Below are 24,039 nucleotides of genomic sequence, written 5' to 3'. Positions count from 1 at the left end.
AGGCTGGGCGGTGGGACACGCTCCCCCCCCCCCCCCGTGCATGAATTTTGTGCACCAGGCCTCTAGTATATATAAAAGCCTAAATGACCATTATGACTGAATGACAGGAATGACTGGTCACTATGACACACACTGACCACCAGGGGGCAGATGCTCAATGCAGGAGCTGCCCCCTGGTGGTCAGGGCACTGCCACAGCCAACCTCCCCCCGCCAGCTGGCACAGATTGCCTGATCAGGGCCTGCCGGCCAACCTCCCTCATTCCCTCCCCCCACCCCAGTGCACCAATTTGTGAACTGGGCCTCTAATTATTAAAATAAAAATGCCCCTCATGCTTCACAGTAGGATAAATTTCAAGTGGAGGCAAGATAAAAATATAATAAAATGAAAGTCTAAGAATCCTAGACAAATCTATGCAAAAGCTTTTTTTGTTGTTGTTAATCCTCACCTGAGAATATTTTTTCCATTCATTTTTTTTAGAAAGAGTGGAAGGGAGGGGGAGAGACAGAGAAACATCAATGTGTCATTGATTGGTTGCCTCTTGCATGCACCCTGACTGGGGCTAGGGATCAAGCCTGCAACTGAGGTATGTGCCCTTGACCAAAATCGAACCTGGGACTTTTTAGTCCATGGGCCCATGCTCTATCCACTAAGCCAAGCAAGGTAGAGCTGTAAAAGCTTTAAAAATGACACTGAGAAAGACTTCCTAAAGTATTATACCAAACGTACAAGCCTAGAATATTGTTTAAGTCAATCACACAAACCCTTTAAAATTCTGCGTGGCAAAACTCACAGTAAGCAAAGTCACAAGTTAAATATGACAGATGGGACCATACTGAAAATCTTGTGTCACACTTAGGCAAAAAGCTAATTTCCTCTATAAGGAACCTACAAATCTCTGAAACAAAAAGACCAACCCTACAGAAAAAATGGGCATAGGATACAGACAGGAAACATAAAAGGTTCTTCAATATATGCAAAGTGCTCAACCTCACTTAGAATATTAAGAGAAATTCAAATTACCTAATTTTGTACTTTTTTAGATTGGCAAAGAATAAACGTTTTATAATCCTGTGTTGGTGAGCTGGGCCTCAGGCATGCTCCTACCCTGCTGGTGGGAGGGCACTGGTACTACCTGGAGAGGAAGGACAGTTTGCAGTATCTCCAAAAATTACAAATGCATATTCCCTTTGACCAGCAATTCTACTTTGAGAAATTTATACTAAGACAAATACATATAAATACTAAATGGCACATGTACAAACTTACTCATGGCAACATTATCTGTAATACCAAAATAGACATAATCTATACTTCCATCAATGGGGAATAGTTACATAAATTATGGTACATTCACTCAATGGGATACTTGACACCAGTAAAATAGAATGAAGGTTTTTTAAAGTGTAGAGAATTGTACATGCACCAAAACATAGTATTAATAAAGCAAGTGTGTATATGCTATATTATTATGTAAAAAAATGAGAGGAATACATTGCTTTTATAAGCACAGAATCTAAAAGGATACATTAATAACTGGTAAAATTAGATGCTTATAGAAGAATCAGAATGTTCAGGATCAGAGGGGAGAAAGCCTTCACTGTTATTATTTATCCCTTTAACATAGAACTACCTTTTTAAAAAACAACATATTTTTATTGCTATCAGAGAGGAATGGAGAGGGAGATAGATAGAAATATCAATGATGAGAGAGAATTTTGATCGGCTGCTTCCTGCATGCCCCCTACTGGGGATTGAGCCTGTAACCAGGGCAGCTGTGGGCAAACTACGGCCCGCGGGCCGGATCCGGCCCATTTGGCTGTTCTATCCGGCCCGCGGAGCTAAAAGAGCGGAGGGTTCTCTTGCTCTCCCCTCCGCTCCTTTACTTTGAATTTATATTAGTTCACACAAACACTCTATCCATGCTTTTGTTCTGGCCCTCTGGTCCAGTTTAAGAACCCATTGTGGCCCTCGAGTCAAAAAGTTTGCCCACCCCTGAACCAGGGCATGTGCCCTGACCAGAATCGAACTGGTGACCTCTTAGTTCATGGGTCGATGCTCAACCACTGAACCACACCGGCTGGGCTAGAACTACTTTTTAACATTGAACTACATGAATTATTCACCTACTAAAAATAATTTTTCACATAACACAAAATGAAGCTATTATTACCTCTTTTCAAGGCTGTTGTATAAATAAAGTCAGGATATGTAAATACTTGAGCACAGCAGCAGTGCTCATTAATTCGCACTTTACAAGGGGAAAGGGAAGTTCAACAGGACTGCCTTGGGCAAGGCTGTGGTGAAGATGTCACCCTAACTCAGGTGTCCTGATCCTAAAGCCTGCCTGCCCCTTCCCAGCCCACCACAGGCATACATTTATCAGGGGACGCCAGAATTTGACAAAGCTCTGTGACTCTGGGAGTGTTCTTCGAGCTGAGTTTCTTGTTGGGAAATGAACTGTTGAAAGGACTCGATGAGGTAATATGGGGGAAGCTCAGGGCCTGACTTACAGGATATGCTGAAAAAGAAGAAGAAAAAAGACTGTTCTATTGATTACATTCATGATAATGAACGGGGGATGGAATTTATGGATGTGGAGAGCATTTCCTCCAGTCTAATGATTTCAATTTACCTAAGACCAGTCACAGAACTTGGCCCAAATGCACAGTAATAAAGCCACTCTTGGGCCTTGCCAAGGAAACCCTTCCCCTTGCTATCCTGGTCTAGGCAGGGTCTGTGAGCCCATGTGCCCACAGGGCTTGGCACACAGCAGGAGCTCAGTAACTGCTGACTGTGCAAAGGCGGATGAGCCAGCTTAGCCCTGGTTCTCGGTTGGGCAGGATTCTAAGGCCAGGCGATGGTCCCACCCAGGAAGCAGTGGTGTAATCACAGTTTAACTAAAGACTACATGCTCACAGAAACTTGGTAACAGGAAGGCTCAGGAAGCAGGGAACTGCTATGGTGAAGGGACAGAAGAGTCAGGGCAGCAATGTAAATCCTGCCTCTACTGATGCTTGGTGCCTGAGAGCAGGGCCCTTTGTGTACCTTGGTTTTCTCAAGCATCAAGTGAGGGGAGAAAAAGGTGTCACCACATGTTGTATAACTTACCAAATATCTGAAAACTCAAAAATAAATAACTGTGGAAGTACCACAAAAAAGTAAAGCACTTAGTACATGTAAGACATTATGACTATTACTTTTTATAACAAACTAGTGGCCTAGTGCACAAAATTTGTGCACAGGGCGGGGGTGGGGGGAGTTGTTCCTCAGCCTGGCCTGTACCCTCTCCAATCTGGGACCCCTCGAAGGATGTCCTAATGCCAGTTTACAGGGATCAGGCCTAAACCGGCAGTCGGACATCCCTCTCACAATCCGGGACTGCTGGCTCCAGCCGCTCACCTGCCTGCCTGCCTGCCTGATTGCCCCTAACCACTCTGCCTGCTGGCCTGCTCACCCCCAACTGCCCCCCCGCCAGCCTGATCACCCCCAACTGCCCCCTGTGCCAGCCTGCTCACCCCCAACTGCCCCCCCTGCTGGCCTGCTTGCCCCCACCTACCCTCCCCACAGGCCTGCTCGCCCCCAACTGCCCCCCTTCTGGCCTGTTCACTCCAAACTGCGCCCCCCTGCTGTCCTGATCACCTCCAACTGACCCCCACTGACGGCCTGCTCACCCCCAACTGGCCCCCCTGCTGATCTGCTTACCCCCAATGGCCCCGCCTCCCACCAGCCTGATCACCCACAAATGCCGTCCCATCCTGGCCTGATCACCCCCTGGCGACCCAAGCTCCCAGTCCCTCTTTTCTTTTTCTTTTTTTTTTTCAGCGCCTCCTTGAGCGGAGGCCAGGGCCGGTTAAAAGCAGGTATCTGGGATTTATCTATCTTCTATAATTGAAACTTTGTAGCCTTGAGCAGAGGCCAGGGCCGGCCAGAAGCTTGGTTTCCTCCATCGCTGGGGGCAACCCAAGCCTCCTGCTCGCTCCAGCTCTGTGGCTGCCGCCATTTTTGTTGGGATTTATTTATCCTATATAATAAAAGCCTAATATGCAAATTGACCAAACTGGGGGGGAGGGGGAACTGGTGGAACAACTGGTCACTATGATGTGCACTGATCACCAGAGGGCAGACGCTCAATGCAGGAGCTGCCCCCAGCCCGGCCAAGGCAGGTGTCGGGGGAGGCCAGTTGCCCCGCAGTTCAACCCTGATTGCTGGCCAAGCCTAGGGACCCTACCCATGCATGAATGTCATGCATCGGGCCTCTAGTCTTCTATAATTGAAACTTTGTAGCCTTGAGCAGAGGCCAGGGCCGGCCAGGGCGGGCGGGAAACTTGGCTTCTTACATCGCCGGAGCAACCCAAGCCTCCTGCTCGCTCCAGCTCCATGGCCACTGCCATCTTGGTTGGGTTAATTTGCATACTCGCTCCTGAGTGGCTCGTGGGCGTGGCTTGTGGGCGTAGTGGAGGTACAGTCAATTTGCATGTTTCTCTTTTATTAGTGTATATACTATTCCATATTGAAGGAAGGAGCCCCAATGCTGTGGATGTCAGAATGGTATCTCACCCAATGAGATCCTGGTTTTTAAATAACAACTATATGCTGATGACCCCCCAAGTGATACCTCTAGTCCTGGCCTCTCCCCTAACTCCAGGTATACATAATCCAGGTGCGGATTCTAACAGACACCTCACACCTAACTTGTCCAAACTGTACTCCTCACCTTCTTCCCGACGCCTACTCCTCCACCCCTTACCCACCTTAGCCATCTCAGTAAATGGCAAATCCATCCTCCTCGCTGCTTAGGCCAAAAACCTTGGAAGGAGTTAAGGAAGTCATAATCAACTCTTCTCTCTTATGCCTACATCCAAACTATCAGCAAATCCTACCCACCACCAATATGCAGGTCCTAGCTGTCATCTCTTTTACATAGCAGCCACAGGGCTGGCTTCCCATTTCACTCAGAGCAAAACACCAAAGTCCTTAGCGTGGCCTATGAAAGCCTGATGCAATCTGGCTCCATGCAACCCCTCAGCCCTCCTCTCCTCATTGCTTTTCTAGTCCACACCCATGCCCCTAGCCTCCCGTTTCCTTATTGGTCTCCCAACCCACCAGGCATGCTCCCACCTCAGGGGCTTGCTCCCTCTACCAGGTAGGCTGCCTTGGGGGTCAGCATGCTTGGCTCCCTCTCTTTCTTCAGGACACTGCCATGCCAGATGTCACCCTTCATTGAGTTTTTCCCCTGTCTACACCTCCTAAAATTGTTTCTCACATGTAAAATGGGGATAATTGCACCTGTCTCACACAGAGCTGTGTGATGGTCCAGTGTCTGAACCAAAAGGTATGGAAGGACCACTGAGCACTCAGCCTCCAATCCCCTTTACTTACCCCTCCCCCATGCCTCATTTCATCCCTAGAATAATGCAGCTAGCAGGAGAGGGCTCCTTCTCTACTGTAAAGGTGCTGCATACTTCCAAAACCTCTTTCTCCCTTTGTATGTTACGGGCCCTTGTTCCTCCCTCCTGGAACTGCTTGAAGGCTTAGGGAACCCCAGCACACCTGGAGTCCCCTGGTAGCTGCCTAGTTTTCATAATGTGACATAGTGCTGGGCTCTGGCCCACCACCCCTAGCCCCCATCAGGTTGGCAACTCCACCAGTGCATCTACAGAGCAGTCATCCTGCCAGTCACTGACCATTTATTCTTCATGTTAAGGTCAGCTAACATAGCTAAACCGTCTGTTCTGCAGGGCACCAATGCTTTGCCTAGAAATGCTGCCCACAGCGAAGTACAGAGGGAAGACTGTGAGCTCTGGAATCAGACTGGTTTCCTCAGAGAAAAGGAAATCAATCCTAATGCTTGCTGGGCTAGAGAGCCATTCTGAGGGCAGCCTAGGGGAGTACACAGCATACCACAAACGCCCAGGAAGCATTGGCTCCCGACTCCCTGTCTGAGATGTGGGGGAGAGGCCCACCTGGTTTCGCTGACGCCCCATCAGCAGCACGCAGAGGACATAGAGCACTTCCAGTTTGTACATGATCTCATGCATAATCTTCATGGACTGAGGCAGCTGGGTCCGAGCTGAAGAGTGAGGCAGGCCACTCTCCTCAGAAGCCCCTGGAGGAGAGAACACAATGGAGGCTGAGACAGCCACCAGGAGAGAGGGTTGAGTCACTGCCTGTGAGGAAACATGTTTCTGTCCCTCAAACCTGGTCTGAACAGATTTGAGGTAAAAGAGCCATTACACTGGATCCTGAGGCCCTGACAGAGAATTTGAAAGCCACAAAACCCCCAGAGGCCAGGCAAGCTTAGGAACTTAGAAAAATGGACTCTGCAGTTCTAGCTCAACAACTTTAACATACACTAAAAATGCCCTGACACAGCCAATGCAGTAACATGATCCCACATATTCCTTTCTCCTGTCACCATCAAATGGCCCCCAACCTCCCCACCACCCCAAAAAGTGCCCAGACAGATGTTTAGCAGCAAATTGTGTCACACCCTCCTCAGGTCAAAAATGACTCTGAGTAGTTGGTCCCTCTCTACCTAGATTCCACAAAGGGGCACTGCCGAAAACTGGGAGAAATTCATTTTGAAGATTTTTCCACCCCATTTTTTCAAAGAACCTTCTAAACTTTTCTAAGGTTCATCTTTCTAGGGCAGTCTGGGCATCACAATTGCTGCTAGTGATACAGATAAACATATTATCTACTAGCAGATTATCATTTCACCCAATTTCATTGTTAGTAACAATAGCAGCAAATAAGTAATATTTATCATTTGATATGTGCCAGGCATGTGTTTTGGGCTTTAGGTAAACCACCTAATTTTTTCTATGACCCAATTAACAAAAAGTCTCCGTGGGTCACGCAGGTCACAGAGGAGTATAGTGTTTGTAAGGCGGAGGAGCAAAGTGATAAAGGCTGAGGGCTCTGGAATTACAACTTGCTGGCTGGGCAAGTCACCTCCTCACTAGGCCTTAGACAGCTCTGTAAACTGGGAATAACCGTAGTGCCACAGTGGATGGCCAGGGTGACTCAGGACTGAATAAGAACACAAGAAAAGCCCACCACCTGATTCTTGGGAAGCCCCACTCTTAGGTCCCTGGTCAGAGTCAGGAGACCTTAGGAGTTACTTCCCGTCAGTTGCCCTCATTTTAAATGTGAAAAGGTGAGTCAATAACTACTGACTAAGGTCCTTTCAAGCTCCCATTGGACTGAAAAACACATGGTACAGAGCAGTGGTTGGACATCAGATATATTCAGGCAAGCTGCATGCAGAAGTCACGGTGATTTCTGCATGTTGATATCATGATATAAAAACCTAACCTACCCTGTAGACTGAAACTATTTTTTCCAGCCATATTATGTCACTAATATAAAATTTTAATTCTGAAGAAGACCATTTGCTGAATGAAGGATGATTGTTAACAGAAGACTCTGGGGCCATTCACTAGCTGGGTGGCCTTGGGTAAATTTGTTGATGTCTCTATGCTCCCCTATCCATCCTCATCTGTAAAACAGGGATAATGGCAATAGTACCTATCTCTTACCAATGTTGCAAAGATGAAAGGATTTAACATATTGGAAGTGCTTAAAACAATGCCCGGCACACGTAAGCAACATGTATGTTAAATAGAAAGAAAAAACAAACTCTGATGCTTGTTCGCTACTTTTTTCTTTTTAATCTGCAAGCTCTTCTTTTTAAAATCCTCATCCAAAGACATACTTAGAGAGAAGAAGGGAGTGGGGGGAGAAGAGAGAGAGGAACATCAATCCTTTGCCTTCCACACATGTCCCACCCGGGGATTTAACCTGCAACCCAGGAATCGAACCGGCAACCTTTTGGTAAAGAGGACGACGTTCAACCAACTGAGCCATTCCATCTGGGCAATCTGCAAGCTTTTAATGACAACTAAAGTTACAGTGGGCCAAGACTTAAGAAAAATTTACCGGAGAAAATCTAATTGAGAAAATTCTAATTTATTCTCATATATTTTTCTGCAGGTTGGAAGAAAAACCATAATTACTCAATTTCTATGTTGGGATACCTTGGACCATCTCCCAGAACAATTTAAGAGTCAACTAATCTGTCAAAAGAATCTAAAGAGCTATCATGTAGATTCCTGCCTCTGCTGTACACTTGTGTGGCCTTGAAAGCCTCGGCATCCTCAGCACTTAGCTCAGGGAGTCCTGGGGGTGACTGAGGAGAGGAAGTCTCTGGAAGAAGCAGGTGTAGCATATGGCATACAAGTCCTTCTCAGTAATAAACGTCCGTGGAAAAAGAGACACAGGCAGCTCAGGTTCTTCCCCAAGTCACTGCCAACCTTTGGTGCCTGGTTTGCAAGAACCCCTAGGATAGGTATTTTCAAGAAACAGAGTCCCCAAAGTAATGGCCCGAGCTTAGTAATAAGGTAAGTCCCAATGATGAGGGTAGGAAAACTAGTTTAAGAGGCCTGCACTTCCCTCCAATCTCTTAAGCTCCACCAAACTGATTAAAGTGACCAACACACTCTATATGTCGGTACCGCACTCTGGGTCATACTCTCTTTAAAAAAAACAACAGGGTTGACGAAGAATTCATACTATACAATTCACCCATTTAAAATGTACAATTCAGTGATTTTTAGTATATTCAGAGTTGTACAGCCATCAACACAATTTTAGAGCATTTTCATTACCCCCAAAAGAAATCTTATACTCATTAGCAGTCACTCGCCATTTCCCAACTCCTCAGCCCTAGGCATCCATTAAATTACTTTCTGTTTCCATAGATTTGCTTATTCAGGACATTTCGTATAAATGGAATCATACAACATGTGCTCTTTTGTTGGCTTCTTTCCCTTAGCACAGCGTTTTCAAGGTTCATTTAGGTTGTACCATGTATCAGTATTTCATTTTTTAAACTGCTGAACAATATTCTATCATATGAATATATCATATTCTATTATCTATTCAGCAGCTGATGGACACTTGGATAGATTCATGTTTTGGCTATTATAAATCTGTTGCTATGAACATTCATGTATAAGTTCTTTTGTAAACATATGTTTTCATTTCTCTCAAGTATATACCTAAAAATGGACTTTCTGGGTAACATGATAACTCTTACGTTTAACCTTTTGAGGAACTGCCAGACTGTTTCCAAAATGGCTGTAGTATTTTACATGCAACCAACAGGGAATGAGAGTTCTGATTTCTCCATATCCTTGCCAACACTTGTTTTTTTTTGTGTATGTGTTTTTTTAATATTTTTTTATTTATTTCAGAAAGGAAGGAAGAGGGAGAGAGAGAAACATCAATGATGAGAGAGAATCACTGATTGGCTGCCTCCTGCACACCCTCTACTGGGGATCAAGCATGCAACCTGGGCATATGCCCTTGACCGGAATCGAACCCGGGACCCTTCAGTCCGCAGGTTGACACTCTTTCTACTGAGCCAAACTGGCTAGAGCTCCTTGCCAACACTTGTTATTATCTGTCTTTTTGATGATAAACATCCTAATGGGTGTGAAGTGGTATCTTAACTGCAGTTTAAATTTGCATTTCCCCATTGACTAATGATGTTAAAGTATCTTTTCATGTACTATTGGCTATTTATATATCTTCTCTAGAGAAATATCTATTCAGATCCTTTCCCCACATTGTGAAATGGGTTGCTTCTTTATTACTAAGCTGTAGGAGCTCCTTAAATATTCTAGATTCAAGTCCCTAATTAGCTATATGGTTTATAAAAATGTTCTCTACCCTCAAAAATGTTTTTCCAGCCCTAGCTGGTTTGGCTCAGTGGATAGAGCATCGGCCTGTGGACTGAAGGGTCCCCGGTTCAATTCCGGTCAAGGGCATATGCCAGGGTTGCAGGCTCAATCCCCAGTGGGGGGGCATGCAGGAGGCAGCTGACTGATGATTCTCATCATTGATGTTTCTCTCTCTCTCTCCCTCTTCCTTCCTCTCTGAAATAAATAAAAATATATTAAAAAAATAAAGTTCTTCCATTCTGTGGGTTGTCTTTTCACTTTCCTGATAGTGTGTGTTTGTTTTTTAATCCTCACCAGAGAATATTTTTTTTTTCTTTTTTTTTTTACATTTTTTTAAATTGTTTGAAGTATTAAAAATAGTAGTACATATGTCTCTTTTTTTCCCCCATTGACCTCCCCCCACCCTCCCCTTCCCCACAGTACATGCCTTTACCTGCCCCCCCCCCAGTGTCTTTTATCCATTGGTTATGCTTATATGCAACCAGAGAATATTTTTTCCATTGATTTTTAGAGAGAGTGGGAGGGAGGGGAGGTGGAGGAGGGGGAAGAGGAGAAGGGCAGAGAGGGGAGAGAGAGAGAGAGAAAGAGCGAGAGAAAAACATCAATGTGAGAGAGACAGACTGATCGGTTGCCTCTGGCATACGATCAAACTTGCAACCCAGATATGTACCCTTGACTGGGAATTGAACCTGCGACCCTTCAGTGCACAGGTCAGTGCTCTAACCACTGAAAACACTGGTCAGGGCCTGATGGTGGGGTTTTTTTTTTTTTGAAGTACAAGAGGTTTTCATTTTAATGAAGTTTAATTTATTTATTTTTAATTTTGTTGCTTGTGCTTAAATGCTAAGAAAACACTGCCAAATCCAAGGTCATGAAGATTTAATCCTATGTTTTCTTCTAAGGGTTTTATAAATTTAGCTCATATAGTTAAGTCTTTGATGACTTTGAGTTAATTTTTACATATGATGTGAATTAGGGGGTTTCAACTTCATTTTTTAAAAAACATTTTATTGTTTTTTTTTTACAGAGATGAAGGGAGAGGGATAGAGAGTTAGAAACACTGATGAAAGAGAAACATCGATCAGCTGCCTCCTGCACACCCCATACTGGAGATGTGCCTGCAACCGAGGTACATTCTCTTGACCGGAATTGAACCTGGGACCCTTCAGACCACAGGCCGACGCTCTATCCACTGAGCCAAACCAGTCAGGGCTCAACTTCATTCTTTTGCATGTGGATAACTAATGGCTCCAGCACCATCTGTGTAAAAGACTACCGTTTCCCAAATTGAATAGTCTTACAATTCTTGTTGAAAATCAACTGACCATATTAAATGAGCGTTTATTTCTGAACTCTCAATTCTATTTCATTATATGTCTCTGTTTATATCGGTGCACACTGTTGATTCCTGATGCTCTGCAATTAAATTTTGAAATTATGAAGCGTGAGTCTCCCGATTTTGTTTTTTTCCAAGATTGTTTTGGCGCTTCTGGGACCTTTGTTTTTCCATAGAATTTTAGGACCAGCTAGTCCACTTCTGCAAAGAAGCCAGCTGGGATTTTGATAGGAACTGGGTTGAATCTGCAGATAGATCTGTGGATCAAGATGGGCAGTACTGCTACCTTAAAAATACTGAGTCTTCTGATCCATAAACACAAGACATGAGATGTCTTTCCATTTACTTAGGTCTTCTTTAATTTCTTTCAATAATGTTTTATAATTTTCAGAGTATAAGTTTTGCATTTATTAAATGTATCTCTAAGTACTTTATTCTTTTTTATATTCTTGTAAATGAAATTGTTTTAACTTCAGTTTATTAATTGCTTCTGTAGAGAAATAGAATTAATTTCTGTATATTGAGCTCATATCTTGAAATTAAGCTTATATCTTTGTTGAACTCATTTATTAGTTTAGTGGTTTGTTAGTGAATTCTTTAGGTCTTCCTATATTGAAGGTCATGTCATCTATAAATATAGTTTTACTATTTCCTAATCTAGATGCCTTTTTTAAAAAAATAAGTTTTGTTTATAGTTTCACTGGGGAGGCAGGTCCAGAGTTCTGTACACTGACATCCCAGACTTTCCTCCCTTCAATTTTATCTGCACATGATTATAGTGAGAATTACTAGGTTTGTATAATCTGACCCCATCTTGCTGGCCAGTCAAATGCTTCAGCGTTGGGCAAATGACTCAAAATGGGCCAGACTCCTTCATCACATAGCTGGAGCTGAGACTAGAACATTACACATTTACTAGGCAGCCTACTCATCAGAAAAGAGAAAAGAGAAGACTAAAGAAAAAGGAGACAGAGCAAGAACTCTTTGGGTTCCTAAGAATTCTCTGGTTATTGGCTCCAAATAGTCTCTCTGATTGTGCAACCAAGTTATAGTCCCTCCAATCAGACTGGACCCCTTAGAGGGAGATCAAAGAGATTTCTGTCACTAGCTAGCAAAAGAATCTTAATAATCATGCTCTAGGATTCCCTGAGGAAAAATTCTACTTTGAGCAAATTTCAATTTATCCTCTTTGGAAAAGAGGTCAAGAATGGCTCCAGGAATCCACCTCTCAGGAGACCCACCACAAGTACCTTGACTGTGCTCTGATTCCTCATTAGCCACTCGCATCAGAGCATCTAGCACCAAAGCATTGTCGAGCCATGTGTACCACTCTTCCAACTCCTGAAGGAAGCTGGCTGTGCCCGTTGACTCTGACACCTTTCGAGTTGCCAGCTTGCAAAGCCGCTCAACAAAGCCAGGGATGCTGAGAAGGGCCGCTGCAGAAGAAAGAACAAAAGAAGAAATTTTCAAAACAGAGACCAGTTCTAAAGCCCTCAACAACCAACCAGCCCCTCACATGCATGACAGGAATGATTTTTAACCTGACAGCAGCTAGTCTGCCAGTCTCCCTTTAAAATGAAAGGCCAAACAACGGTAAAATAGTAATAAAGTTATAGAAACACATTTAGTAGGTGCAAGAAAAAATGCTCTCTTATATCTATTCGTGGAGATATAAATTAGAATAACTTATGCCTTAAATCTGTGTGTCTTTGAGCCATGAGGTCTATTACCAGAAATTTACCATAAGGAAATAACCAATCCTATATAATAAAGAGGTAATATACAAATTGACCCTCATGCCCTCGCACAAGATGGCCACCCCCATGTGGTCAAAGATGGCGCCACAAGATGGCCGGCAGGGGAGGGTAGTTGTGGGCGATCAGGCCAGCAGGGGAGGGCAGTTGGGGGTGACCAGACCTGCCGGGGAGGGAGGGCAGTTGGGGGTGACTAGGCCGGCAGGGGAGGGCACTTAGGGGCAACCAGGCCAGCAGGGGAAGGCAGTTGGGGTGACCAGGCCAGCAGGGGAGTGCAGTTGGGGCGACCAGGCCTGCAGGGGAGGGAGGGCAGTTGGGGGTGACTAGGCCGGCAGGGGAGGGCACTTAGGGGCGACCAGGCCAGCAGGGGAGGGCAGTTGGGGCAACCAGGCCTGCAGGGGAGGGCAGTTCGGGGGGGACCAGGCCTGCAGGGGAGGGCAGTTGGGGGAGACCAGGCCAGCAAGGGAGGGCAGTTGGGAGGGACCAGGCCTGCAGGGGAGGGCAGTTGGGGGGGACCAGGCCAGCAAGGGAGGGCAGTTGAGAGGGACCAGGTCTGCAGGGGAGGGCAGTTGGGAGGGACCAGGCCTGCAAGGGAGGGCAGTTCGGGGGACCAGGCCTGCAGGGGAGGGAGGGCAGTTGGGGGTGACTAGGCCATCAGGGGAGGGCAGTTAGGGGCGACCAGGCCAGCAGGGGAAGGCAGTTGGGGTGACCAGGCCAGCAGGGGAGTGCAGTTGGGGGTGACCAGGCCTGCAGGGGAGGGAGGGCAGTTGGGGGTGACTTGGCCGGCAGGGGAGGGCAGTTAGGGGCAACCAGGCCAGCAGGGGAGGGCAGTTGGGGCAACCAGGCCTGCAGGGGAGGGCAGTTCGGGGGGACCAGGCCTGCAGGGGAGGTCAGTTTGGGGGGACCAGGCCAGAAAAAGAGGGCAGTTGTTGGCAATCGGGCCAGCAGGGTAGGGCAGTTAGGGGCAATCAGGTCGGCAGGGGAGCAGTTAGGCATCGATCAAGCTGGCAGGGGAGTGGTTAGGGGGTGATCAGGCTGGCAGGCAGGTGAGTGGCTGGGAGCCAGCAGTCTGGATTGTGAGAGGGATGTCTGACTGCCGGTTTAGGCCTGATCCTACAGGGCCTAAACCAGCAGTCAGACATCCCCTGAGGGGTCCCAGATTGGAGAGGGTGCACGCTGGGCTGAGGGACAACCCCCCACCAGTGCATGAATTTTGTGCACCGGGCCTCTAGCTATATAATACAAAGACAGCTGTACATAGATGTTCATTGGTGTGGTTTCTATAATAACAAAAAGAAATAACTACATGTTCATTAATAGCATATTGATTAAATATGATATATTCAAACAAAAGAATACAACACAGACACTAAGAATGATGACACATACCTCTCTAGTGATTACAAAAGACATTTAAATATACTTACAAAAAGGTGCTTAAATGTTACTTAAGTATTGGCTTGGGCCTGTTTTCTTAAAAAATTTGAGGAAACTTTACTTCTTTAAATATGTACATAAAAGATATGTTCTAAGGCATTTACTGTGGCTGTTTCTGAGTAGAAAAGCATATAAATGCTTCTTTTAAAACTACATATCTATAGTTTTGATTTTCCTGTAATAAACAAGTACAGGGAAGAAAAAAGGCAGAAAGAAAAAAAGGTAAGCTTTTTTTAAAAAAAAATTTAAACTCTTTATTGTTTAAAGTATTATATATGTCTTCTTTTTCCCCCATTGACCTCTCCCCAACTGCTCCCACACCCCCCGCCCAGGACATTCCCTCACCCCCCTACTGTCTGTGTTCATTGGTTATGATTATATGCATGCATACAAGTCCTTTGGTTGAACTCTTACCCCTCCCTCCCACCCTCCCTTGACTTTCCTCTGAGGTTTGACGGTCTGTTCAATGTTTCTATGTTTCTGGATCTATTTTTGTTCATCAGTTAAGCCTTTTTTTTAAAAAAAACCCAACTCCTCTAACTGAATAATTATCCAATTCCTATAAGTAAGATGGAAATCCTGATCAGCATAAGAGAACATAATAGCCCTAACTGGTTTGGCTCAGTGGATAGAGCGTCGGCCTGCGGACTGAAGGGTCTCAGGTTCGATTCCGGTCAAGGCCATGTACCTTGGTTGCGGGCACATCCCCAGTAGGGGGTGTGCAGGAGGCAGCTGATCGATGTTTCTAACTCTCTATCCCTCTCCCTTCCTCTCTGTAAAAAATCAATAAAATATATTTTAAAAAAAGAGAGAACATAATAATCTTTGGAAGCAGGGAAATCTGGGTTCAAATCTTGTCAACATCATTAACCTTCTTTAAAATAAGGCTAATATCTATACATATTTGCTTGTATGTGCATTAAATCTTCCAGGAAGGATAGAAAATAGCAGTTGCTGAAGGCAATGAGAATTAGGCCAATGGGAATAGAGAGAGGGAAACTTTTCAATGAACATCATTTTGAATCTATAGATTTTCTGAGCCAGGCAAATGTGTCATCTAATTCAAACCTAATAAATATTTCATAGTATCAAGATATTACTATTAATTTGGGAATGCATAATATGGAATTGGAGTTCTGTTTAAAAAGAGTCATTATCGTGTAAAAACACTAAAATATATACAGGTGAAATTTTTATGATGTCTGGGATTTGCTTCAAAATAATCCAAAGTGAGGAAGGAAAGCACAGCTGGTGTGGCTCAGTAGTTGACTATCTACTGATGAACCAGAAGGTCATGGTTCAATTCCCAGGTCAGGGCATATGCCAGGTTGAGAGCTCAATCCCCAGTGGGGGACATGCAGAAGGTAGCCAATCAGTGATTCTCTCTCATCATTGATATTTCTATCTCTTCCTCTCCTTTCCTTTCTGAAATAAATTTTTTAAAAAATATATTTTTTTAAAGTGAGGAAGGGAGGAGTGAATGGAGGTAGAGATAAAGACAGGCCATCAGTTGACAATGTCTAAGTTAAGTGATGGTTAAATGAAGATCGGTATACAGTCATGTGTGTCATATATGTCTCTACTTTTATATGTGGGATGTTCCCCATAAAGAAAAATTTTAAAGTAAAATTCAAAAGAATATTAAAGAAAATTCTTTAAAATTTTTAAAATAAAGTAATTAGGATGATTCTATAAAGTCATATAAATCCAGTCCCAGCACAGAGCTAAGCAAATAATCTTAGCCCTCTTCCCATCCTTTATATATTAGTGAATGACTAGAAAATGTTTGACCTAATTTTAAAAAAGTGAATTAAAACTACAAATTAACTTTTCCTTGAAAAGTTAAACACAGAATTATCATATGATCCAGCAATTCCACTCCTAAGTATACACCTCAAAGAAATGAAAACAGGTGTTCAAAAAATACATGTACACACATGTTCACAGCTGCACTATTCACAATAACCAAAAGGTAAAAACAACCCAAATGTCTATCCAACAAATGGACAAACTGTACTATATACATACAATGAATATTATTCAGCCATTAAAAGGAATGAAATAGTGACATGCTACAGTGAATGACATCATGCTAAGTGAAAGAAGCATGACACATGGTACAAAAGGTCACATATTGTATGATTCCAGAATAGATAAATATACAGACAGAAAGCAGGTGATTGCCAGGAGTTGAGGATAAAGGGAAATAACTGCTTAATGTGTATGGTTTCTTTTTGGAGTGATGAATGGTTTTAGAACTAGATGGACAAACGTAAATGCACAGTACACACACAAGTTATAATTATACTAAATGCCACCGAACTGTTCACTTTAAATGGTTAACTTTATGTTACTTTCACCTCAATGTAAGAAAAACACTGAGATAGCTTTTTTGGTTTTTGTTTTTCTTTGGATAACAATGTTTACTTATCAGTTTGACAAATACCAGGAAGTTTTAAAAGGCCCTGTTCTGGGAAGGGTATACAGAGTGGGAAGATGAACCAGTTCATTAGAAGTGTAATTTGTCAACATCTATCGAAGTTTAAAAGGCAACTATCTTGCACATCATAAGCTATGCGCAAGGTTATTTGTAGGAACAGACTTGAAACACACCAAATTTCCATCAATAGGGGACTAGATAAGTCTATCTATATAAAAGCCCAAGCGACCGTTATGACTGGTCGACAGGTCGCTATGACGTGCACTGACCACCGGGGGCACTCAACGCAGGAGCTGCCCCCTGGTGGTCAGTGTGCTCCCACAGCAGGAGTACTGCTCAGCTGACCGACCTGTCCTGGTGGCCCACCAGCCGGGCAGCAGCCACTCACTCCCTCAGTAGTCCTGCAGGTCCAATCTCCAGAGAAGATGGACAGACTGATGCTGCTGGCACAATCCCGACAGTGCAGCTGGCCTTCTGGAAGTCAGCTTAGGGTACTGAGGCCACTAGACACTCCCTAGACACTCTGCAAGTAAGAAATGATATAAAGGGGCCGGCTCGTCTGACAACCAGTGCGAACATCAGCAAACGGATACGGATCCTGGCCAAGAAGGCCAATTGCGTCCCCCCACCCCCTCGGGATGGGTGCCAGATGCAGGGCTCACGGCTGGCGAGCACCACTGTGGCGGCATGAGCCTCTCCCAATCAGGACTGACTGGGCACGAGCCCTTGCCAGGTGCAGCAGGGTGGGGATGAGCAGGAACAGCAGGCAGGAGTGGCAGGTGGCATTGGACTGCCGGTTTTGGCCTAATCCCTGCAGGCCATGCCAAGGGACCCACCTGTGCACCAAATTCGTGCACCGGGCCTCTAGTTATGGTACAAAAGAATATATATATACTAGAGGGCGGTGCACGAAATTTGTGCACAAGAGGGGGCGGTCCCCTCAGCCCAGCCTGCACCCTCTCCAATCCGGGACCCCTTGGAGGATGTACAACTGCAGACTTAAGCCCGATCCCGGGGATTGGGCCTAAACCGGCAGTCGGATATCCGTCTCAAAATCTGGGACTGCTGGCTCCTAACTGCTTACCTGCCTGCCTGCCTGATCGTCCCTAACTGCCCCCACTGCTGGCCTGATCGCCCCAACTGCCCCCCCTGCTGGCCTGCTCACCCCCAACTGCCCCTCCCTTGCCTGCCTGCTCACCCCCAACTGCCCCCCCCCCCCCCCAATTGCCATCCTGCTCGTCCCTAACCACCTCTGCCTCAGCCCCGCCACCATGGCTTTGTCCAGAAGGACGTCCGGAAGGTCTCCCAGTCTAATTAGCATATTACCCTTTTATTAGTATAGATATATTTGTTGTTTGTTTTAAAAGGAAAAGCAGTAGTTTCAAGATGGAATTGGTCTTAGATTTAGTCCAACAACAATACAAATAAGGCAGAAACATAAGATATAACTTGTTTCCAAAATCTCAAAATGATATTGTTGAGTATACATTTCTGTCTACTTTTTTTGTGTGAGTGGGGGGAGGGGGGCACCTCGGTACTCAATCCTGGAGACAATATTTTTCAAGAGTAATAATATATTCACATAGGAGAAAAAGAGAGAATATTTTTAGCATATTGCTGTGATCTTCAAAAATTATAAAATTAAATTTACAAAAAACTGGAAGACCAAGTATAAGCAGTCTGGTATTTGCTTCAGTGTCCAGCACTATTATAATGATTTCTAGCATAAAAGCAAGAGTTAGTGGATCTCAAGTATCTTCAATAACTGCCAGCATAACTTGGAACTACTGTCCTTGCTTCTTTGAGAGAGATCTTTCCCGATATTTGTGATTTAGGTCCAAAAAGTCATCTAATTTTGCTATTTCCTTGAGGTACTGAGTTAATTTTAAAAGTTCTTTGTCTTTATCTCAATTTAGGTGGGATTTCATAAAAGGCCTTATCTTTAGTCCATTCTATGGGTTCAATAGAAAATTTCTTACTATGTCATCAAACATAATGGTGTTCTTTTTGCTGTAAAACTCTGAAAACCTCCCCCATATAATGCCAAGAGGCTTTACATCTATTAATCCTCTCCTTGGCATATGCACTGCTATCATAGCAGCACTGTCCAACACAAAAGTAATCTTATAATTTTCATTTTTGCTCACTCCCAGCTCTTTCATTTTAGCTTCAATCTACTTCATATTTGTTTCAGACCAAATAACAATGTCATAATCCTCATATGCAGATGTTAGGAATTCATGAAGATATAGTCACATTAATTCTTACCACAGTCTCTGCACAAGACCTGTGGTCAAATAACATGTAATCAATGCCTAGTACCAAAAGCTTTTTCTCTTCCCCAGGTGGATTCAAAATTTCCATTTTGTATTCTTTTACTCTGCGAGAAATTTTCAGTAGGTTTTCTTCCCTATTTTCGACTTCGACTACTTCATTTTCAATATCAAGGTCATTGACACATCATCATTGTCAGGAGGTGGACCTAAGACATCTCCCAAGCTCTCCTCACAAGTTCCCATCATCATGATTTTAGTATTTTATTTCAGTTTGAGAGTTCCAAGCTTAACATCATTTTCTGCAGGTTTGCGCCTTATACTTTAAGTCCAAGTAATTTCTGTTGTTCTGGTAACACTCCCGTAAGGGTCTTGAGAAACTGTTTGAGATCCAGCACAATATCATCTTTTGAAAGTGTAGTCACTGAATATTCCTGTCCACCCCATTTTATGATGATAGGGAAAGCCATCCTTAAAACATATATTGAGGCAACCTTTGTTCAGAAAAATACACCTAGAGCGCGGTGGGGCCATTGGCAGCGACGCAGGAACCTCTCTCCAGTTTTTTTAGCTGTTCCTCACAAGACAGTTCCTAAGACCTGCACACTAATACCGTCTTTCAGATGGGACCTGCCCAGGATTCAGGGTTCTGACACTCTGACTCTCACCACTGATTCCTGAGCTTTTATGAAATCACTCATTTCTTGAAAAGCTGATGAAAGCAATGGACTCCCTCTCGCCCCCGCAAGGCAGTCCCAATTAAACTCACCAACTTATATACAGTCTCAGAGGACTGGCTCCCCTGCACTCTACAGTCTTTGTATTCTCACAGCCTTATCAGTAGCTCTAACACACTGTTAGTTAATGTTAAACTGGCTAACGACCAAAACACCCACTACTTCCGAGAACTGCAAAAGCAGACCTCTTCTCTCTTCTTGTTAAAACACCAGTATTTCCAAAATACTCCTGTAAATTTTCCTCTCACAGGTTAGGCCCTGCTTTTCAGCTTGGAGATGATTCTCAATTCCATCCTAATTCATGTACTACATAAATCAGCTCCTTTCAGCTCAGTGTCCCCTATAAACTGGTAACTATCTGGCCCTGTAGCTTCATCTGTATCTCTAAAATCTTGAATGATCCCCCCCTCCCACCCCGATGGAGCTATCTGTTCCTTCTGAATTGATAGAAGGGACAACTAGTTGTTCTGAGAATCCCCAAAAGGGCTCTAACATTTAAATTATCGGAGTTCCAGGAAGATAAGATGAAGCATTACTTTGCTGGGCAAGAAAACCAGTTCAGAGTTACAGTATACTGAAAAACAAAACAAAACAAAGTTTTTGGCAGCATCCTACATGCTTCAGTTGTCTAAACCAGTGGCCGGCAAACTGCGGCTCGCGAGCCACATGCGGCTCTTTGGCCCCTTGAGTGTGGCTCTTCCACAAAATACCACGGCCTGGGCGAGTCTATTTTGAAGAAGTGGCATTAGAAGAAGTTTAAGTTTTAAAAATTTGGCTCTCAAAATAAATTTCAATCGTTGTACTGTTGATATTTGGCTCTATTGACTAATGAGTTTGCCGACCACTGGTCTAAACCATTATGAATTAAATTGTGTATCTCCCCTTGTCCCCTTCCCAAACTCATACACTGAAAGCCCTGATCTCCATACGACTGTATTTGGAGGCAGGGCCTTTGGGGAGATAATTAAGTGAGGTCGTAGGATAGGGCCCTAATCCATAGGCCCAGTGTCCTTATATAAGAAGAAGAGACACCAGAGATCTCTCTCTTTGTGCATGCACAGAGGAGAGGCCACATAAGTGAAAGGGCAGGGAGACTCCATGTTCCTTTTGTTCCATGTCTTCTACCTCGTGGAGTCAGGTTCCCGCCCTAGAACCTCTCCAAGAGCCCAACCCACACTTTTGAATTAGCCAATAGAAATGCAAGGGGAAGGTAAGCCGCACCCTGCCCCCATGTGCAACCTGATCCCGACCAATCAGCGGAGGCGACACTACCTCACCCCTCCTACCTCTCCCAGGCCCCCTATAAATCAGCGCGTTTGGGGGCTGACTCTCACGCTCTCTCTCTCTCCACCTCGCCGCTGCGCCGGTGGGTGTGTGTGTGGGACTGAGCTCGAGCTAGCTCGATTAAAAGGCTCTTTGCTTTTGCATCGGACTCGGCTCCCTGGTGGTCTTTGGGGATCATGAAATCTGGGCATAACATAAGGACACAATGAAAAGGTGGCTGGCTACAAGCCAGGAAGAGAGGCCTCACCAGAAACCAACAGTAATGGCATCTTGATCTTGGATCTCTAGCCTCTAGAACTGTGAGAAAATTAATTTCTATTATTTAAGCCACCCAATCTATGGTACCTTGTTATGGCAGCCAGAGCTGACTGCTACATATACCTCTATTTACAAGTATTCATTATTGGAATTCAATTAAAGAATGATAACACTGAGGACTAAGATTTCTCTCATCTATATGTGATTTACTTATGTTCACCTTGGCCTTCTCAGTGCATTTGACTGGGAAGAATGTGTGTGGAATGTGGGACTAGAGACAAAATTATGGTCAGAGAGGTGGGAAGGCCTAAACCAGGGGTGGGCAAACTTTTTGACTCAAGGGCCACAATGGGTTCTTAAACTGGACCGGAGGGCCGGAACAAAAGCATGGATGGAGTGTTTGTGTGAAATAAAATAAATTCAAAGTAAAGGAGCGGAGGGGAGAGCAAGAGAACCCTCCGCTCTTTCGGCTCCACGGGCAGAATAGAACAGCCGAACGGGCCGGATCCGGCCCGGATCCGGCCCGCGGGCCGTAGTTTGCCCACGGCTGGCCTAGACCCTGTACATCATGTGCTAAAATACAACATTTAATAAAGCTTTATTCCAAAAGATACAAGCAGACATTACCTGGAGATTATATCATATGTTAGCCACACAGGTATGAAAGTGAACCTAGATATTTCATAAAGACTCTTCTTTTTTAATGTTTTTATTGTTGTTAGAGAGATGAAAGGAGAGAGAAAAAACCCACAACCATGTGCCCTGGTGGGAATTGATCCTGTGAACTTTCAGTGCACAGGATGATTTAACCACACTGGCTAGGGCAAAACTTTCTTTTTTTTAATCTCCCAAATCAAAGAAAACTAGCTTGGGGTTAAAACTCAGTTAATTAAAAAACCAAGTGACTAGAAAACCTCATTCCGCAAGGATGATGGGTAGTGCTGGTTTTACTTAAATCAGCTTACAAGCAGGTACATGAAGGTAATCAATACTAACAGAATAAAACAGATTCCTTAAAAGGAAAATTAAAAGTTGAAAGTTACTTTGTGCCTCAGTACACACAGGTATCCAATACTGAACCTTTATGACCCTCAGTTTCCTAATGTGGAGATACTAATCTCTACTTCACAGAAATGCTTAGAGGATTACATAAAATCAGTTCTGGGTAAATGTTCTTCTGGCTAAATATCTGCCATATAGCAGGAGATTAACCAAGGTGAGCTTTTGTCAGTGTATATGTATGTGTATGTTTAAATTAGCTTTGAGGTAATATGATTTTAAGAATGTATATTTTATGATTTACTAACCTGAGTACTCCTCCAGTCGTAAGAAAAGAGGAGGGGGGCCCTAACCGGTTTAGCTCAGTGGATAGAGCATCAGCTTGCAGACTGAAAGGTCCCAGGTTCAATTCCTGTCAAGGGCATGTACCTTGGTTGTGGGCACATCCCCAGTAGGAGGTGTGCAGGAGGTAGCTGATCGATGTTTCTCTCTCATCGATGTTTCTAACTCTCTATCCCTCTCCCTTCCTCTCTGAAAAAAAGCAATAAAATATATTTAAAAAAAAAAAAAAAAGAGGAGGGGGAAAGAAAAGCATACACCGACCAAGGAAGGCTAAGGACTCAGAGAGAAAAACAAGCTGAAGGGAGAACCACTAACCTGGGGTCCATAGAGTTCAAACACTTCTGTTTTCACATATGACTAAAAAGTGTAAAATTACATTCCTTAATAACCTACAAGTATAGTTATGACCATCTATAGTCATAGGTTCATAACTAAACCAGAAAATTAGTGGAGTTAGTGGAAGACTCATATTCAGTATTTAGAAGGAAGGCTGCTGGGTAGCTTGTAGCAATTCTGCAGAGCTAGGCCTGCGAATGCACTCACTCAGTCAACTAGACTTTAAAAACAGAGTACTGTTTTCAAAGCATCATTACAGCTGCTGTAAAATGGTTGTAGTTTCTTTTCTTTTCTTTTTTTTACTTAATTTGTGTTTTTTTTTTTTTTTTATAAATCTTTATTGTTGAGATTATTACAATTATTCTTCTTTTTTCCCCCATAGCTCCCCTCCACCCGGTTCCCCGCACCCCCGACTCCCCCTCCACTGTCCTCATCCATAGGTGTACAATTTTTGTCCAGTCTCTTCCCGCAACCCCACACCCATTTCCCCCCGAGAATGGTCAGTCCACTCCCTTTCTATGCCCCTGATTCTATTATATTCACCAGTTTATTCTGTTCATCAGATTTTTTATTGACTTGATTTTTAGATTCACTTGTTGATAGATACGTATTTGTTGTTCATAATTTTTATCTTTACCTTTTTCTTCTTCTTCTTCCTCTTCTTAAAGAATACCTTTCAGCGTTTCATATAATACTGGTTTGGTCTTGATGAACTCCTTTAGCTTTTTCTTATCTGTGAAGCTCTTTATCTGACCTTCAATTCTGAATGATAGCTTTGCTGGGTAGAGTAACCTTGGTTGTAGGTTCTTGCTATTCATCACTTTGAATATTTCTTGCCACTCCCTTCTGGCCTGCATAGTTTCTGTTGAGAAATCAGCTGACGATCGTATGGGTACTCCCTTGTAGGTAACTAATTGTTTTTCTCTTGCCGCTTTTAATATTCTCTCTTTGTCTTTTGCCCTTGGCATTTTAATTATGATGTGTCTTGGTGTGGTCCTCTTTGGGTTCCTTTTGTTTGGGGCTCTCTGCGCTTCCTGGACTTGTAAGTCTATTTCTTTCACTAGGTGGGGGAAGTTTTCTGTCATTATTTCTTCA

General features: G+C 43.9%; 1 protein-coding gene and 1 pseudogene across 8 annotated transcripts in view; both read right to left on the bottom strand.

Annotated features, from left to right (window-relative positions):
* The window catches only part of TRPC4AP (transient receptor potential cation channel subfamily C member 4 associated protein), a 106,885-nt gene that overhangs the window by 20,554 nt on the left and 62,292 nt on the right, over positions 1–24,039 (bottom strand). For 4 of the 7 annotated variants that reach the window (XM_080685209.1, XM_080685208.1, XM_080685211.1 and 1 more), the window contains exons 8-9: positions 12,335–12,520; positions 5,966–6,132 (exon numbers count right to left, since the gene is read on the bottom strand). In XM_080685209.1, the coding sequence (XP_080541335.1) occupies positions 5,966–6,132; positions 12,335–12,520 (353 nt within the window). The remainder of the gene's footprint in view (positions 1–5,965; positions 6,133–12,334; positions 12,521–24,039) is intronic. The other 3 variants (XM_080685210.1, XM_080685213.1, XM_080685214.1) reach the window with 1 other exon arrangement.
* LOC308256836 (ubiquitin-like domain-containing CTD phosphatase 1) lies at positions 18,402–19,458 on the bottom strand (annotated as a pseudogene). The gene has a single exon. The product of its transcript is annotated as a ubiquitin-like domain-containing CTD phosphatase 1 (transcript).

This window comes from Plecotus auritus, assembly GCF_963455305.1.
Source record: "Plecotus auritus genome assembly, chromosome: 8".
Lineage (NCBI taxonomy): Eukaryota > Metazoa > Chordata > Mammalia > Chiroptera > Vespertilionidae > Plecotus > Plecotus auritus.
Note: the sequence above shows the minus strand (reverse complement) of the source record. Positions and strands in the feature narration are given on the sequence as shown.